The sequence below is a fragment of the Typopeltis vanoorti genome, chromosome 2 (assembly GCF_054136105.1).
Source record: "Typopeltis vanoorti isolate ZY-2024b chromosome 2, IOZ_Tvanoo_1.0, whole genome shotgun sequence".
In the NCBI taxonomy this organism is placed as follows: domain Eukaryota; kingdom Metazoa; phylum Arthropoda; class Arachnida; order Uropygi; family Thelyphonidae; genus Typopeltis; species Typopeltis vanoorti.
In genome coordinates this window covers 66,398,878-66,417,947 of record NC_143550.1, presented here as the reverse complement: position 1 = coordinate 66,417,947, position 19,070 = coordinate 66,398,878, and the positions used below count along the sequence as shown (strand labels likewise).

The following is a 19,070-nucleotide window of genomic DNA, read 5'->3' as shown; positions in this document are numbered from 1 at the left end:
ACTTCTTGGATCTTCTTTGATAAAAAGGGAAAATAAAATTTTCCTTTCCCTAAATATATTAACTAAGTATATAGCCGAGATGCGTCAAGTGGAAATAAGTGAAATATTGTAATGGAGGATATTATGGATCCACCCATATTTTATAGCTAAATATAGAGGGGAAAAAAAAATTTTTTAAATTTTGATAACTGGGTGCTAAAAGATCAAGGCTGGATAACTGGAAGGAGACCTCCACATGACCTTTTGAGGAATGTGGATAACTGACCAGGGCTTCTGACCCGATGTCCAATCTAGGTTATCTAGCTAGATACTGAAAAAATGAGGATAGGCTCACAGTTTGGGATTTAGCCAAACAAATTGTATTTTTATTGGGTTAAATCATAACTCAAATTGAAGGTACCACCATCATAGAATTTCATGCTGGCTAAAATATCGCCCGGTTAAACCAGCCCCCCCCCCCTGTTGTTTTTGTCAGGGAACCAGGGTAAACAGCAAAAAGTCAACTACTGGAACAAACTCCAACTCAACCTCAGCAAAGATCAAGATTGGCACCATCAACATAAGAAGCATCAATATCAAAAAAAAAAAAATAAAAAAAATTGAACTAGCAGAAGAATTGGATAAGTGCAAGATCATTGAAACAAAGAAGACAAAATTTGTTTCCGAGCAACAAATATGAGATGCTCTATTCAGGAAATAACAATCAAGGAAAAGAAGAGTAGCTATGATATTAACACTAAATATGAGGAAATCTTGAATGGCAGGCAATATCAAGTAGAGTGACGTGGCATAACATCAGAATTTGTGCTTATGGTCCCACAGAAGGTCCTAATAAGGAAGAAAGGAAGGAATTTCTTAAGGCATTCGAGAAGGCAGCTGACACAACGAAAAAAGAAAAAGTTGGTCCTTGTTGGAGATCTAAACAGCGGAGGAGAAAATGATTACCAGACCAAACCTTGGAGATACAGTGGCAAACCTTAAAGAAAACTTTGATTAAGCCAGAGGTAAAGAGATAATCTGGTGAGGTAATCTGCAAGGACAGAAAAATCAGAACTCCGTGATGGACTCAGTAAGTTAAACAGTCAAAAGAAGAAAACATATTGAAAGTTCCTGGCAAGTAAGTCACCTTGTACTCTGAGGGAATACAGAGAAAAATGTAAGATGGCAAAGTATTATGTAAAATTAGCTAAACAAAAGTCATGGGAAGACTTGGTAAAAACACTAAAAATAAATATCAGGAAGGTGGTAAAATCTTTTAGAGGCTACTGAAAAGGCTACAGTAAAAAGTGTTAAAAGGCAGAAATATAAGATCTGATAATACTGGGCAGATAGCAGGCTAATTTGGAGGAAAATTGTTGATAGGAAGTTAGCAATGATGTAACTATTCATGTAGTACAGGGTTTCCCAAACTGTGAGCCGCGGCCCCCTTGGGAGGGCCGTAGGTTTTGATGAGGGGGGCCGTGATATAATGAAAACAAATTTAAAATGTTTTAAGACTAAGTAGATTTTTTATATTTTAAAAGAAACATATTCAACTTTTATTATTTATTATTTCTTTTTTGTTATTTTTTATTTTTTAATGTAAAAATTCACACACTGGTGTTGGTTCACAAACTTTGCTTCCTGCGTATTTCGGCGCTTAATGAATATTAGTAAATATTGCTTATTGATATGTTTCATTTCAAAGCAGTGGTTAATTGTATTTACTTCGAATGCTCTCCAGGGAAACTCCAAATCTTCTTGTCCCTTTCATCATGCGTTCATAATCAGGGACTGTTGATATTGACTTTATATACATATCAAAACTCATTTTATATTATCACTGTCATCCGAGATAGTTTTCTGTTACCAATAAAAGTTTCGCATATACTTCACACATGAAAAAAAGCTTAAACAAGTTCATGTGGAGAGATAGTAACTCGTTTGCAGTGGTAAACAACACCCCTCCCTAATAGTCACTATACTGGAGAGGCAATAAAAACAAGTACTTTTATTATGCCAGTGAATAAGGTATGAGAAGTCTGTATAATATATTTCTCAACAAATAGTGCAATTAGAGACAACTGGGATAAAAACACACTAATTAATGAATCACGTCCCCTCATGCAGAAACTATGCTGTATAGACTGAAACAAAACCATATGTTGCATGGGCAAACACAGTATCTAACTAAAAACTATTGTTATTAATTAGATGTGTGTGAGTTCGATTTCCCAAGGCAGCAATAAAATTCAACCGAACGTTTTAAAATTCGTAAAAGTGTAAGTAATATATATATAATGAATGTTATGGCAGTTTCACATATGGAATTCGGTTGAAGAGAGTTAGCATTTCAACTCAATTGTCAGCTATGCTTTTATCTTTCAGTTGCGCGATCGTTTGTTAATACCGCACCAATCATATGCACATTTTAATAACCTGCCTTTGCTGTCTGTTTCACGTTAGGCTTAATTACCATAAAGGGAGAAAAGTCACAAAAGAGAAAAATGTTCCTGGTCCGGTGATTCCCATATTCAGGTAATATTCACTAATTTCATGTTATCAGTCTGTGGTGTGCCAGTATCGGTAAGTGGTGATATTATTTGATCTATTCTACGTTAAAAAATTTAACCCTGAGATGGATAAGTGACTGATAAAAAATAAAAAAAAATTCCGCGAACAATCAGAAGACACAGAAACAGACTAAAAAAAACGACAGTATTTCATATTTTCCAGAACAGCCCGCATCGTCTTCAGAACCAAACAGTAAGAGGCAAAAAATGTAATATATGCATTTGATTTTTGCAATATTCGCTGTGTATGTTTTGTATTGAATATAAATACAATAAATATTATAATAATATATCTCTCTATTACGATTTTTTTTCGAGGGGGGCCGTGAAATATTTTAATTTTTGCAAAGGGGGCCCTGACATCCAGAAGTTTGGGAAGCACTGATGTAGCACTATTATAAGATCCTGTACCCACCCCCACCCCCCGAGGGTATATGTTAGGAATTTAATTACATGTCAAAAACTTGCCAAAGAGTATGTAAGAATATAACTTTCTAATAAGCTTTCTAGTAAATTTTCAAAAACTAAAGAATTTTTTTTACATTTCTTACTTTCACTTGTTTCCAAGTTTTACTACACAACATAGATGAATCCATAATGTTTTCTATTATAATATCTAGGCAACACAAATATAAGCTTCGCATCACGATAGTTTAACATTTTATTATGCACCCACCTAGAGATCACTTATGATGAATTTAACTTTCTGACATAGTTACAGCATTTAATGAGTTTTGTCTTCACTTCCCTGTGTAATTTTTTTGAACTTGGTCGGGTCTTTCAGGCTAGTGAAACTTATTCATTGCATTAATAAAAGACAAATATACAGGTTTTGGGTAGATTTTGTGTTGTTTAAATAGTACAGTCAAGGCAACTCCAATTCTAGTCTTGTTCTCATAAGCTCACTGGTGAATTTTTGAAGGTTCACTTTCTTTCAACATTTGGCTATAAGATATAGGTGGATCCATAATATCCTCCACTTTGATATAAAAAACTATCATTTAATTTCATGGAGAACATCATATTAAAAAAAAAATACAGCATAAAAATCAGAACAAAATATGCCACTTATTTCTCCAAAGAACAAAAATATTAACAGAACTTATTTTAAATTGTGAAGTACAGAGAATAATTATGCAAGAAAATGGATTTTTCAGCATTTTTTGGAATAGCACATATGTGATTTCTTCACACATACTGTATTTCCGACTTCTGAAAAAAATTCTTTAAAGGAATAAGCTGGTAGCTAATGCCGAAAGAAACTATCTGAGAAATTATACTGCAGATTAAGTTTACTCATTAGCCTTCGAAACTCTTCTATCTGAATGGTCATGCATGATTAGAGGAGGCTTTTCCCGAATGGTTGCGTTTGTTCTGCGTTGGCTGGCCAAATACCAAATGATTTGTTTGAAGCCAAATACCAAAGCAAAACCTAATATCCAGCGCATCCCTAGTACTATGAGTGTAACATGTATGCATGGGGAGATGTTGCAGATGTTTACGTGGGAGGTTCATCAGGAAGTGAGACATGCTGATGGATTATGAGGCTTGAATGAATCAGAGTTAGGGAACGTGTTGTAAGTGAAACAGATGTTGAGAAAGGATGTGTGACTATTAATAAAGCATATGAAACTTATGGCAAATAAAAGAGTGTAAACGATGGCAAGAAAGCATGTGAGAATGATGGTAAAAAACAGATTGCAATTAACAGTAAGATAACAAATAGGGCTGACAATGAAAAAGTGGGCACAACTGATGCCAAGATAGTGAGAGTGAAAGATATTGAAAAGTGATGTTATAAACAAAAACGGTACGCAGAACCTATTCAACTGTGGTGAATAAATTATGAGGGCATATGTGTGTGTATTATATATATATATATATAATTTTTCCCCCTTTTCTTTAAATATTACATACAAAACAACAGCATAACCAAAATTTCTTCAGCAGAGTTGGTGAATTCAGAGTGAAATGAACAGAACTGTAGATATACATGAAAGAATGAATGAACAAAAAGAGGTAACAAATGACTCATGAGTGGCATTGTATGAGAGTTTGATTATTAGAGGTGTGGTGAATGTGAGAATCCTCAATGTTTGCTTTCCTGGAGGTAGAATAAGTAGAGTAACTGAAGCATTGGATATGAGGAGCAAGCAAGCAAAAGAGCTGGTAGTAGTAGTTGAATGAATCACTTGACTGGAGGAGGAGACTGTAAGAATGAATATTAGGCAGTTACTGAGAAGAATAAAAGATAAGTGTGGTAGGAAAGGTAGTCAGTGTTGTCCAGGTATGCCAATAATGAGTTCAGGCAGATAGCAAAGATTATGATTATTATTTCGTGACACCTCCAAGGAGTTCAAAGATTCATCAAGGGAGGGCACCTATTCTGCAACTCTCAGTCCCCACCACTTCAATATGTCACTGCCATCTACTGCTCACTACCATCACTAGTATTTTTTGTCGTAAATTGTATGTGTCCTGAAGGCTGATTTGTCTGTGTGAAGGATGAAAAACCCAAGTTTCTGGGAGAAAAAAAACCCTGCTATGAATGGTATGTTAGTAGAAATGTATGAAGAGAAAGGAGTGCGAAACCGTATAAGAGTGTTGGATTGGATTTGAAGATTCTTGGTGTGAGTTCAGAGTGGTTGCTGTTGGAAGAAGAATGAGTGTGGAGAATGGGTCTGAACAAGTTAGAAAAGCAGAAGAGTAAGGAAGGAGAAGCTGAAAGAGTGCCTATGAATAGAGAAGTAAGTACATGCGTGTGGAGAATAAGAGATTAGGAGTAAAGCAGAAAATGAGGGAGTCAGGTTGGACATGGGGAAACAGCATGATAAAATCAATACTCGAGGGAGTGAATGTGTGAGTAAACAAGAAACAAATGAGATAGCCTGGATTATATGAGAGAGGGAGAATTTGGATCTGGAGAGGGTTCTAGGATATGGCTGGAAGAAGAATAGCAAAATGGAGAAGTCACATCTAATAAGTGGTATCAGTGGAACTTGCAGAACCTAGAAATGAACAGTTATGTTTGTATACAAATGCTAGAAGTATTAGAAATAAGAGGAATAAAACTATTGCATTGATTAAGATGGATGAGATTGATTGAGGATGACATCCTGACATCAGTAGAGATGGAATGGTATGATGTTTTTTGTGAAGACAAAAAGGGAGGTGGGGTGCTGCTGATAGCCCATGAAAAGCAGAGATGCAAAAGGAGGGGAGGGGAAGACATAGCAGCAGTGGTTAAAGGAAGTGTGGTGTGAGGTGGAGGGAATGAAATACTTGGTTGGATAATGTTATAGGCCTAGTAATGAGGAGAGAAGTGATAATGAGATGTATAAGCAAATTAGCCAAGCAAATAAGAAAAAGGTGGTTTTGATTATGATAATATAGACTAGGATGACGAGACAGCATCCAGAAGTAAAGAAAATGAATTTCTCATTTGAAGGACAACTACCTTAGGCAGTAAATAAACAGAAGGCACGCAAGGATCAAAGGTGATAGATTTGATCATCTCATCAGAGGATGTTATTATAAATCAAGTGTTGTTCTTCCTCAAGATGGTAAGAGTGGCCATGAAGTTATTACCTATGTGACTGCCAGCTATATGGGGACTTCGGTGAGGAAAGAATATATGTGGAACTACAAGGCTAATGATTATGAAAAACTTAGGAGACAGCTAGAGCTATAGCATAATACAAAGAGTTAAGTGAAAAGGAGATCAATACTACTTAGGTGGTTTTCAAGAACTGTTATCAGAAGCAATATCTAAATCGAATTTGAAGTTCCAGAAAATTTCAATAAGATAGGTAGGAAATGGATGAATGAAGAAATTAAGCATGCAATCTGGAGGAAGAATTCATTATGATGACAGCATAACATGAGTGGTATTCAGTTCTATGAGGAGCAAAAAAAAACAAGCAAGGATAACTCCCTTGACAAGGGTAGCAATCAGGAGTGAATGCTGGTCTTGAAATTCACGCATGCTCCTGTTATCATTCAGAGAGTGAGAGGTGTGATTGAAGTCTGATTTGCGGAATCTTTTTTAATTTAGCTACTTGAATACAAATTCTGCCCTATGGTTCTTCTTTATGAACTGGTCAATATCATCATCATCATAAAAAGTTGGTTGTAACTTAATTTTCCCAAGCAACACGCACACTTGTAAAGGCTGGCTGAAGCTTACTGGCTAGAGCTACGTTGACTGCATACGGCCTGTGTTTAACCAACAGAGTGAGACAATGTGAAGTGGCTATGCAAGTGCATGAAATCACAGTGCGGCTGCGAGAACCTGGAAGCTCCTACAACCGAGCAAGCCAAGATAGCTTTGACAAGATGAGCAAGCATCGGCCTTTGATACACAACGCAAAGCTCAATTATTAACGCGCAAGTTTAACATCTGTCTACAAAAATAAAAGCCTAAATGGAATGCTTATAAATACATGCATTTATTAACAAATAAATATTACTTCTTTCTCAATTAATAAGCTTGTGCAGCAAGCATAAAGAATTCACCCCTGGTAGCAACAGCGCAATATCAGCAACAGTTAGCTAATGGTGACAACAGCAAACCTACGGTGAGGAAAGCAAACCAGGGGAGTTCTTTTAATATGTAGCCAGAAGGAAAAAAAGAATGATTATGGAGGTATGATAATTCATCCTTGTGAATGTGATATTATAGTTTGAGTGCAGACTGACTGTGGATGAGCAGGAGATATCTGGGGAAATGAGTAAACTTGATGTTGATAAGGCTATGGGACTTAATATATGACCATGGTTTAGAGAGAATATGTCAGTTGGTATCTGCCTTGACATACTTGTTTAATATGAGTCTTACACCAATCAAGGTTCAAAGGATCAGAAGGAAAAAAAGGAAGCAAGATTGTGACATTTCATAAAGGAATTTATAAGATGCAAGCTTCAAATAACATGCCAATCTGTGTGTCAGGTGTTGTGGTTAAAGTGTCGAAGGTTGGTGAAAACCAAGATCAAGAATTGGGTTGACGACAATGTTTTTTACACAGTTCCTGTTTAATTATAAAGTTAAGTGTTTTATCCTCCTAAATCTGGGAATTTTGTGTCTCAATCATTTCCCTCTGTTAAAAAAAGTTGGTAGCATCACCAACAATGAACTTTTGACTCCTTTGCTAGTAACAGTTTTTATCTGAAGGCACCATCTTTTGATTGCATGTGATGAAAATACTAAAATACTTAATAATTTAAATGCACGTTTTTGTTGTTTTATTAACTGGAAGCAAAACAAAAGGGGGGGGGGAGAATAAGGGAACTTTATCAGTTCCGCATACATTTCTCATTTCGTTTCAAAATACGCGAAAAATCCATACATTCTGGGAAGAGAGGGAACAAATGTTATAAACAAAAACGGTACAAAGAACCTGTTCAACTGTGGCGAATAAATTATGCGGGAGTGTGTGTGTATTATATATATATATATATAAAATTTTGCACCCTTTTGTTTAAACATTACATACAAAACAGCATAACAGAAATTCTTCAGCAGACTACACTAGACTAGACTCAAGCATGCGTTAAAGATGGAATTCTAAAGAATGACAGAAGTTCTGGATAAGTGGTTTATTTTTTGATTATTGAAATTCTGAGATGGCATCCATTTCAGTATAGTCAAGGCATTCAGTTTTTCAGACTTTTTGCTAATTCAAGGAAATTAAAATGCATCTGAAACAGATGCTAAAAATCCTACCACTTACTCAGATCTACACAGAAATTGGAAGCAAATTATCCAGAATGAATATGAAAGTTAAGTTGGTTTCACGTGAAATGAAAACGAGTATCTTTGCAAATTTTTCAGTGTTAGGAGTTATGTAATAATCATTCAATGCAACATATTTCCGAAAATAATAGATATTCCACCTTCTGGATCGACAGAAATTCGCTGTACAGCTAATCATAGCAAAATCAAAAATAAACGGTGATGGTCAACTTTCGTAACCTACCGAACTTTAACGTATTCTTTTCATATCTTGCGTTGACCGCAGAATAATTATAAGTCTTTTATGTTATTAAATAAATACATCGAAACGCAAACACTACGTAAGACAAACAAATTAAACCCATGCATGATTCCCGCTTCTTAACGCCCCCTGCAATAAAATAGGAAAGTACTGCTTGCACAGCAATCCCATGGTTGCGCATTTTATACATTGCTGTACCTCGTTCAAAGAAATGATCAATTAAAAAAAATATATATATGTTCATTATTAAAGATATCTGTGGTTTAGAATTGGTATTATTATTATTATTCCTGACACCTCCAAGGAGTCCGAAGACTCATCGCGGGAGGACACCTACAACTGTCTGAACCACTACTACGAATCATCTCCATCAACGCCATCTACCACCCACCTCCACCACTACCACAGCTAGTATGTTTTGTCTGTAAATTGCGTGTGTTCTGAAGGGCCGATTTGTCTGTATGCGGGATGAAAAACCCGAGTTTCCGGGAGAAAAAACCCTGCTACCTCCGTATGAGATCGGCTAACTCACCTTCGATTGAAATCGACCAGATAAAGATTCCTCCCGTCGCGACGAGAATCGAACTTAGGCCTATTCCAATCGAAGGGTGCAATGTACCGTCGATCTTCCAATTGCGCTACGGAGGCTATATGTTATGTTATGCTTGTATGCAAATGCTAGAAGTGTCAGCAGCAAGGTAAAAGAAATGATTGCACTGACTAAGTTCGTTCACCAAAAAATTGTTGGAATAAGTGAGACATGTTTGGATGACGATGACATCCGACTGGAACAGGGATTAATGAGTGTTATGTTATTCATAAAGATAGAAAGGATAAAAAGAGAAGTGGAGTACTGGTGATGAGAAAAAAAAGATATGTCCATACATGTTAGAGATGCAAGGGAGGAGAATAATAGCAGTAGTTTTATTATTATTAATATTATTATTATTATTATTATTGTTCTTCTTCTTCTTCTTATTATTATTATTGTTGTTGTGTGCTGCCAAGCGCCGTGGTGTACACCACGGCGCTTGGCCGCACGAAGGAAGACTTGGTTTCGAGTCTAGTCGGTGACTAGAGGAAATTTTTCTAAGCCTTTTTTTTTTCGACCGGTTCCCGAGTTAATCGATCTCTGGCAAGGGCAAGCGGGTTTTTCCTCCCGGAAACCCGGGTTTTTCGTCCCGTAAACACAAAAAAATCGACCGTAGAACCCACATTATTTCAGACATTAAATATATTGTGTTAGGGTTAGTGACTACAAGATGGCAGCACGTTTGAGCCGTCTCTCTTCACTGCGTGCCGCTTAATTAGTGATAGCCTTGGGCCATCTATCTCTAATTGATACCAGTGGAGATTGAACTACCCACTCATTCTCCAAAAGTTACATATGGCTAAATGGCCTCGCCTACTCCCGTATACCGAATAAAAAGGCATTAGCTGATTTTTTTTTTTTTTTAAATGTGGTGATTAGAGTAGGGTCTGTTTGGATCTACCTTCTTCATCTTTCGATGGCAGTTCGTTTCTCCACATATTAACGCAGTTGTCTTTGGAATACCGATGAGATATCCGGATGGATGATTTTGATATCATGCGAATATTCCATCAATCACTATAGCTGTGTTTTATTCAACTGAATAAGAATGGAAGAGCCTGTTCATGTTGAGCTGAATTGGCTGTTCCATTGAACTCTCAGTATAATCTGAGAGTTCAATGGAACTCTCAGATTATACTGAGATTATACATCGTCTGAGACAGATGGCCCAAGGCTATCACTAATTAAGCGGTACGCAGTGAAGAGAGACGGCTCAAATGTGCCGCCATCTCGTGGTCTCTAACCCTAACCCAATATATTTAATGTCTGAAATAATGTGGGTTCTACGGTCGATTTTCTTGAGTTTACAGGACGAAAAACCCGCGTTTCCGGGAGGAAAAACCTGCTTGCCCGTGCCAGAGATCGACTAACTCGGGAACCGGTCGAAAAAAGGCTTAGAAAAATTTCCTCTAGTCGCCGACTAGACTCGAAACCAAGACTTCCTTCGTGCGGCCTAGCGCGGTGGTGTGCAAACGACACATTCACTGAGCTACACAGAGATTGAATACAAAAATGGGTATTACAGAGAATCTATGCTTTGGAATGAAAAGCCTAAGAGAAAACTTGTTTTACTTGCTTACTCAAATTTTAAAATAATCTGACAGTTGAGTTAAAGGGAATGGATACATTACGATACTCTTAAACTTTGCAAAAGCTTCTGAAAGTATTGAGTAGGGAAGGAAGTTGCATAAGTTGCAGTGCCATGGTATTTCAACTTCCAGGTACCTGAACTACCCTGATTTCAACTTTAAGTTTCCTGAAGTATCCTGAATCAGTACATTGCATGAAGATCTGCAAGGGGCTGGATTTCACAGTGAATGGGGAATAGTCAAGAGTATCTGGAAGAAGCACTATCACTAGCACTGTCTAGCCGAGGTTAAGAGGCAAATCGGTAGTGTTAAATTAATGAGGAGCATCATTGGGCATGAGTTGCTAACAATGAAAAATTTTGTGGAGGGTATATAAGAAAATAGGTGACCAGCTAACTCATGAACAGTACAATCATCAGGCAAGAAAGGTAACCAGCTTCATAAGGAAAGAAAAATTATGAGAGGTAATTAACCTAAACCCAAGAAAAAGTAAAACCAAAGGAATTTTTTTCGTTATGTGGCTTGTAGTAGGAAGAATGACCATGGAAGGCGAACTTTAATGAACAGATGTCAGAGAGGTGACAGATGGACATGATTACTTTGCAAGGATATATCATGTAGGTGAAGATATTTTTATACCAGAGGCAAAAGAGACTGATGTAAGATCGGAGCTTTAAGAATTGAAGGTACTTATTATATTGCAGAATCTGAATGTAAATACAGCTGTCGCATTGAATGGTATATTTGTTCGCGTTTTACGAGAATGTGCAGGGTAACTCGTAGTATTTTTGTCTAGACAATTTAATTTAAGTTTCGGTTTTGGTGAAGCTCCAAGAGAGTGGAAGGAGTGGAAAATAATTTCTTTGCATGAATGAGGATCTAAGTCTGTGGTAGCAAATTATAGACACACTCAGTAACTCAGAAGTGATGGTAAAATTACTAGAAATTGATGAAAAAGAGAATTCAAGAATGTAGGGATAAGAATATGATACTCTGTATGGGGGACACCATGGTTTGTGAAGGATTGGTCATGCATTAGTAACCACTAACGTTTTACAGTTAAGTGACAACTAAGTTGGTTATAGAGAATTGCTACACGGGGATGCTGGATTTCGCAAAGGCGTTTGACAGGATACTACATGGAACATTGTTAGGTAAACTGCAAGAAATGAAGATGAATGAGAAACTGGTGATATGGATTAAATGGTGGCTATAGTATATAACTTGGGTATACTATACGTTAATGATACCAACCAATTTTATAAACATGGTTCTAATCATTTTTTTTTTTCACAAGTAAGTCAAGTTTGAGCCTGAAGTATTTTCAGGTCCAAGGCTCTGTGCTTGGAGCACTGCTGTTAGTTTGTACATAAATGATATAGATAATTATTTGAAGAGAGATATTCAGTTGTTTGCTGAAAATGCAAAGTTTGGTAGGGTAACATTTAATCAAGGTGATATACAAAGCTCGCAGGATGATTTAAATAGTCGGATAGTAAAGTCAATTCGAAATGTATGTCAATTTAATGTAGAAAAGCTTCTAAATATGCATACTGAGATAGGAGATCCCAAGCTGTGTATCACACTGAGTGAACTACCCCAGAAATTGATGAAAGCAGAGATTTGAAGTTAGTAGTAGATTGAAAGTGAAAGTTCAGAGGGCATATTGCTAAAGTAACTAGGATAGCTTACAGGATTACTTGGTTATTGAAGAACATGCTAATAAGCCGAAGTATGAATGTCACATTCCTCTTTATAAAGCCTTTACAGTATATGACATCTGGATTACTTTGCTTAAGTGAGGTTACTTGGGTTTTTTGGGGGATTAGGAAGTAGTGAAGAGTAGTGTGTGGTTTCTATAACTCCATATGAGGAGAGAATGAGAATTAAAAAAAAATCAGCTAACGTTTTTTTATTCCCGTATACGGGAGTAGGCGAGGCCATTTAGCCCTATCTAACTTTTGGAGACTGAGTGGGCAGTTCAGAATTTGGAAAGCAAAAATTCAATGATAGTCGAAAAAGGGCGCGATATGGTAGAAACATTTAAGTTACTGAAAGGGTTTCGTAGGATACGTGCAGGGGAAATGTTTTAGTACTTGGTTAGAGGGGTGGGGGGGGGGCAGAACAAGAGGTCATCTTTGGAATTTTGGTAAGAGTGTGGTTATGAAGGGAATGAGGAGTATCTTTTTTGCTGGAAGAGTGGTGAATGAATGGAAAGCGTTTCCTAAGTCAGTTGTGAATTATCTGTCTTGTTAATGGTTTCAATGACAGTTATGATAGATTATTGTGTTGATTGTTTGGGTCTCGACGATGAGTCTTAGAATTCCATGGAGGTGCCCGTACAACAGCAACAATAAAAGATGGAAGATAATTGATTGATCGTAAATCACTAGTTTAGATAAGACGATGGCTGAGTGATAGATATAATAAAAGTAATGTATGGGGTAATGTGACTCCAGTACTTGTTTTATTGTGATTCAGTCATTACATTAATGACATTGATAAGGATTTGACAGGAGAACATACAGCTATTTGATGAAGAGATTTGGTTGGTTATCAGAAATGCATCTGGTATTCTGTGTTTGGAGAATAATTTGAATAGATTGAAATTGTGCATGATGATGATGTCGCAATGTTATTAAATGTAAAGTTATAATCTTTGGCATGGGTCTCTGAAGAAAATTTTCCTGGAAGGGGGAAAAAGCTTGAAAACAAATGATTACATCAATAAATTTTTATTTAATTATTTAATTTTTTGGATTTTTTTCACAATTAGATCCCATGGGGAAAAGTTTCCCGTTTGTCCTCCCTCTGCAGACACCCATGATCTTTGGTCTAATCAGATATCCAGTGGCATATTATATTGTAGGATTAGACAAGAAGTTGAAGTTCAGGGTCGATATTGCAAATGCAACTCTAATGATCATGGAAATACTGAAATGAATATCGATATATAAATAAGAAGTCATTTTTTGCTCATTAGAACGATTTGATATGACTTCATCTGGACGCTGTGTCCACACCATCTAGTTTACTGGTTTCCAAAATGGTGCAAATACAGTGGAGATGGTGAAAAGAATTATGCTATAGTTGATACTTCGACAGTGGAATGCAGATTTTGTGGACTGCAGACACTAGCAAACAGGAGAAAGGGAATGATATGATAGAGACTTACAAATTTTTGAAAAAATTATAGAGAATGCCAGTAGATAGAATTTTTCATGTTTTGGAGGGTGGGAAGAAGACAATCAGGAATCCCTCGAGTGAGAGAAAGGATTGAGCGATAGATTCTTGTCTTATAGTGCGTAACTGGATTGACTTGCCTTTGGAAGTTGTGAGTGATGATATAAATGAATTCAAGAGAATGTATAACATGTACCTTCCTCCTTCCTCGATGTGTCCCAGACACCCTTCATGTCTCTTATAATAATAATAAGAAGAAGAATAAAAATAATAGTATTTTGTGTAAATTGGTAATAACAGAATTTCCTTACCACCACTTATTATTACAAAAATATCTGTCCCTCAGGTTTTGTAGAGATCGCTCGTGTTCTCTATCTTTACCGGCATGTGTTTGAATTGTGTTTGGGTTCGTTATAATGTGCTTCTGTTACTGTCAGTTTTAAATTATTAATAAAAGATGGAATTCCCCAACATTGCAGTTAATTTAGGTGAGAGATACTGCTGCTAAAATACTGTTCAAGAAAAATAGTTACATAAAATGAAATGATTTAAAAATTAACATGTGATGGTACACATATTATAGTATTTAATGTCCTGCGATTGTGCTGTGTGAACAAATATTTAGGCAACGTGATTTCCAAGGCAAATTTTTGTTCGAATGAATTCATATTACGCCACAGAACATCGTATTAGTGCAAATTATCAATATTGTATTAGAATTATAATGTACACCTCACAGAGTTACAGGACTAATCGTTGGTCACCTGCTTTCACTTTCACCAAACACAAATACATATATCGAACGCTATACATTTAGTGTTGGAGCACTCATTCTACTGAAGTCACCACCCTACACGTAGAAATTCTGCTTTCATTTCATTTATGTAATTTCTCATATTATAAAATATAAGCATATACATAGCATTTTAAACAATCATATTATTACTTAAAAAAATTAATTTTGAACTTTTCACAAGAATTAACTTTTTTAATAAATCAGGTTTGTGGTTTAAAAATTCATGATACAATTCATGTCAAAGTTGCATTTGGTATAAATGCATGCTTTCATTGCTTTGATTTTTAATTGGGTTTTTTCACTAGTCCACATATTGTTTACTAATGAAAATACTCGTTCAGTGGGGGAATTAGATCCAGGGAGACATAAGCAAAATTCAATGATTTTTAAAATGTCTTTAAAAGATATGTGTTTGTCTGTGCAATATTTAAAGTTTTCAACCCATCTATGTTAGCAGAGCTCATCATTTTATTGCCATTTTTCGATCTTTTCACTGGTGACATAACTTTTAATACACGAAACTTCATCAAAATAGTTTGCCGTCATTTATATTTAAGTTCCAGTGACTGGAAATGAACAAAACACCTTCCTTGATCTTCACCCACAGATCTATGGGGCTGTGTGTGCGCTATGTGCCAATATTCAATTTACTATTTCGGTTCACAAAATAAAGGACAAAATGACCATTTTAGAAAAAAAAAAAAAAATCTAAAGGACAGAGCAGTGAAATAAAGGACATATGGTCACCATACATATAACTCATATCATCCTTTTCTTCAATCTGCCATTTGAGATTGCAGGGCACACCTCATCAATGTGGATAGTGGTACTAACCTTGTTTATCTGTTCTTTACATTACATCAGTGGTTTTCTGAATGGACTATGTAACTTTTATAGTGTGTCTCCTGAAGCTAAACTTGCTATCTCCCAATCTTAGGAATGGCTTTGGTGTTTGAGATTATTCATCTTGCTTTAATAGAATTACTGTTAAAATTAGTTGTAAGCCACTAAAATTATAAATATTAAATAAAATATTTATTAACAGGCTAGTTTTCACTGTTTTTTTTTAACCAGCATCTTCAGATCATGACTCCATTCACAGCATACAGGTTTATTTTGCATAAAATTCTCTTTGTTTTAAATCTAGTGAGACAGTAATTTTGAAACAACTGTCTCGCTATTCCAAAAGTTTGGGAAATTGTTATCCTCAGTTGTATTAAATTTAACTGTTATATTTTAATTTTAATTTAATTAGTTTTAATTTTAGTCCATTAGTTTTTTTATTTAAGCCCACTATTTTAGCCCAGTTTTTTTAGATATGTGGAAAGTAGAAGGAAGAATGATCATGGTAAGGTGAAGTTAAACGATGAAAGTGTTAGAATGGTAACTGCTGCAGAAGGCATTGTTGAGGTATTCAGTAATCAATTTATAAAGGTATTTCATCCTGATCAGGGTGGAATCATGGGGAACTCAAGTATAGAGGACATAGGAGAGGATGGCTTAATTGTGAGTGAACAAGAGATATTTGAGGAAATAAATAAACTTGATGTCAATAAGGCGATTGGATTTGATGCCGTATCACCATACATCTTAAGGGAATCGGCATGTGTTTAATAAGAGCCTTACAACAGCACAAGTTCCAAGGGAGTGGAAGGAGGATAAAACTTTTCCACCGCATAAAGGTGGTGATAAGGCTGTAGCTTCAAATTATAGGCTGGTCTGTATATCTGGAGTTGTGGTGAAGGTCCTGGAGAGATTGGTGAGAAGTAGGATACAGAAATGCAGATGATGCAAAACTGGGGAGAAGATGTTACAAGAGGACTTGAATAGATTGCATGATTGGGCAGGTAAGTGGAAATGTCAGTTCAGTGTTGCAAAATGTAAGGTTTTGAGATTTGGTAAGCAACGATGGGATGCAAAGTATACACTTGGTGGGGAAACTTTAACGAAAGTAGAGGAGATGAGAGATCTAGGAGTGATGGTGGACAAGAACCTGAAATTCAGGGGCCACATTGCAGAAGTTGTGAAGCCATCACATCTGATAATGGCAGTAATACATAGGACTCTGACATGCAGCAATAGAGCGGTTATGATTTCGTTGTATATGGCCTTGATCAGGCCTCATATGGATTATTGTGCTCAGATTAGGTCACCGGATTTTCATGGTGACGAGTATGTTGGAAAGGGTCCAAAGAAGATTCACAAAGGTAGTCAGCGGTCTTTGGAATGTGGAGTATGAGGACAGATTGAGAGAATGTAAGTTGCAGAGCCTCATGAATAGGAGGAAGAGGATATGATTGAGACATACAAGCTAGTCAGGGGGGTTGTTATCAGGTTGGCATGGAAGAAATTTTTCATAGAATGGGAGAGGGTAGAACAAGGGGCCATCACTGGAAACTGTATAAGGAGGGTATGAACAGGAGTAGGTTCTTTGCATGGAATGTGGTTGGTGATTGGAATGCATTAACTGAGTATGTTGACACGTTGGGTGTAGACACGTTGAATCAGTTTAAGGCACGATTAGATGAGCACTGTGTGTGTGTGTAATAGTGTGTTGGATGAACATTGTGTGCAATGTGACCTCCCACAATGAGTCTCCGACTCCATGGAGGTCAAATGTTAATAATAACAATTAGTTTTAAGCTATGAATACCTATCCGTATATGTAGAGGGATTCCAAACTAAGCATGCATGCCAATGTTTTTTAATTTAGTTCCTTTTGTTGCTCGAAAATTGTACTGATGATGTCTTATGATGCATAAGATGAAATATTTACATAATGAAAAGTTATTTACTGTGGCATACATGATACTTTATAGCTCACAGGTTTCACTATTTAAAAAAACAAAAAATAGAGAACATTTGGAGAACAAAGTGCTTAACATAACTACTCTCAAGCCATTATTCAAGGCTACCTTATGTATGATTTGTGTACCTTTTTGTCCTATGGATAGGCTACTTTGGATTTTTTTTTTTTTTTTTTTTTTTTTTTTTTTTTTTGTAACTCATACAGCCAACATCCTGAAATAAACTGCATTAAAAAAAAAAAAAGCTACATTTCTCTCAACTGGTTTGATATTTTTTACATCACCTACTAACTGAAAGCAATCGCAACATCTTCCAGGCACATAGAGTTAAGATTTTTTGTTCTAATAATGCAGCTCTTGTTATGAAACAATACTACCAGTCGGTACTGTAGTTCTTCCTACATACTACCATTGCTTAATACCAAAGCACTATTATTCCTGTCTCATATGTTCAGGATACATCTGGAAAGACAGCCAAACCACATTTCTCAACTATTTGTTTTCAAGTGAAAATCTGATCCTGACAAATCTGATCGGTGGATTTGAGCTATGGTTAAAAAAAAAAAAAGTGTTTTTAAAGGGTGTATAGTGTGAATTGTGCTACGTTTTTCTCAGTAATACAAGTGTTCTTTAGTGCTGCTGCTTTTGGAATTTAGTTATTGTTTATACTGTCTTATTTTTGGGTTACCGAGAAAGCGAGGTCAGAGTCGGATGCATCTGCTGTGGAAGTGAAGATAAGTTTTCGTTATTTAGCACAGTTAAATATAGTTTATACTTATAGTATCAAGTAAGTAAATTAGTTTACAGTAGAGCATATAACATAGTATTTAGCATTTAGTTGTAGTAGTATTTAGTATTCAGCATGTAGTTATAGTGGTATTTAGTATTCAGCATGTAGTTGTAGTAGTTCCTTGGCATAATTTGAATGATGGCAGCTGCCGCCCAATTACAAATGGCGTGTCACCAAGTCCTCCCCCCATTCAAGGATTCTATTTTGCATAATGTAATAAAGGATTTTGAGGCAAGCGGGACTTGTAGCATGTATGTTTCCCATCAGATGGATATGTGGCGGATGAGAGAAGGAGGGAGTGCATCTATGCGTACAATGTACGAATTCATGGGAGGAATTCAGTGAGTTAGATGTTACTATATCCAACCTTGTTGCATCAGGAGCAGGAGATTTTCTAGAGTAGTGTGATAGGTAAGAATAACGAGTGAAATATGAATGAAAAAATTAGAGTGGGGAGTGTGGAAGGCTTGAACGATTGTGAAGTTTTTGGAGATGATCATGATTGGGAGGATGAATGGTGAGTAAGAGTGGCTAATTTGTAGAGAGAGAGAGGAAGAGAGATAGATGAGCTGAAAGAGATGGTGGAATGTCTTGGGAATGAGATGAGAAGTATGAAAGATGAGATTAGGTGAATGGAAGAGATGAATGCAAGGCGAATCAGAGTAGTAATGAGAGAGAGTTATGGAAATGATAGAAGAGGAGAGAATAGAAACAGTAGAAGAGAGGGAATGAGAGAGAGGTATGGGAATGATAGAAGGGAAGAAAATA

General features: G+C 36.2%; 2 protein-coding genes across 5 annotated transcripts in view; one reads left to right on the top strand and one right to left on the bottom strand.

Annotated features, from left to right (window-relative positions):
• LOC150109125 (gamma-tubulin complex component 2-like) overlaps positions 1-8,644 on the bottom strand; it is a 491,041-nt gene extending 482,397 nt beyond the window's left edge. For both annotated transcript variants that reach the window (XM_090405736.1, XM_090405742.1), the window contains exon 1: positions 8,528-8,644. The gene's annotated coding sequence lies outside the window, so the exon portion shown is untranslated. The remainder of the gene's footprint in view (positions 1-8,527) is intronic.
• A 5,640-nt stretch (positions 8,645-14,284) lies between these two features.
• Positions 14,285-19,070, top strand: part of Nup205 (nuclear pore complex protein Nup205) — a 610,691-nt gene continuing 605,905 nt past the window's right edge. For all 3 annotated transcript variants that reach the window (XM_090405724.1, XM_090405715.1, XM_090405707.1), the window contains exon 1: positions 14,285-14,397. In XM_090405724.1, coding sequence (XP_090261850.1) covers positions 14,367-14,397 — 31 coding nt within the window. In that variant the 5' untranslated portion in view covers positions 14,285-14,366. The remainder of the gene's footprint in view (positions 14,398-19,070) is intronic.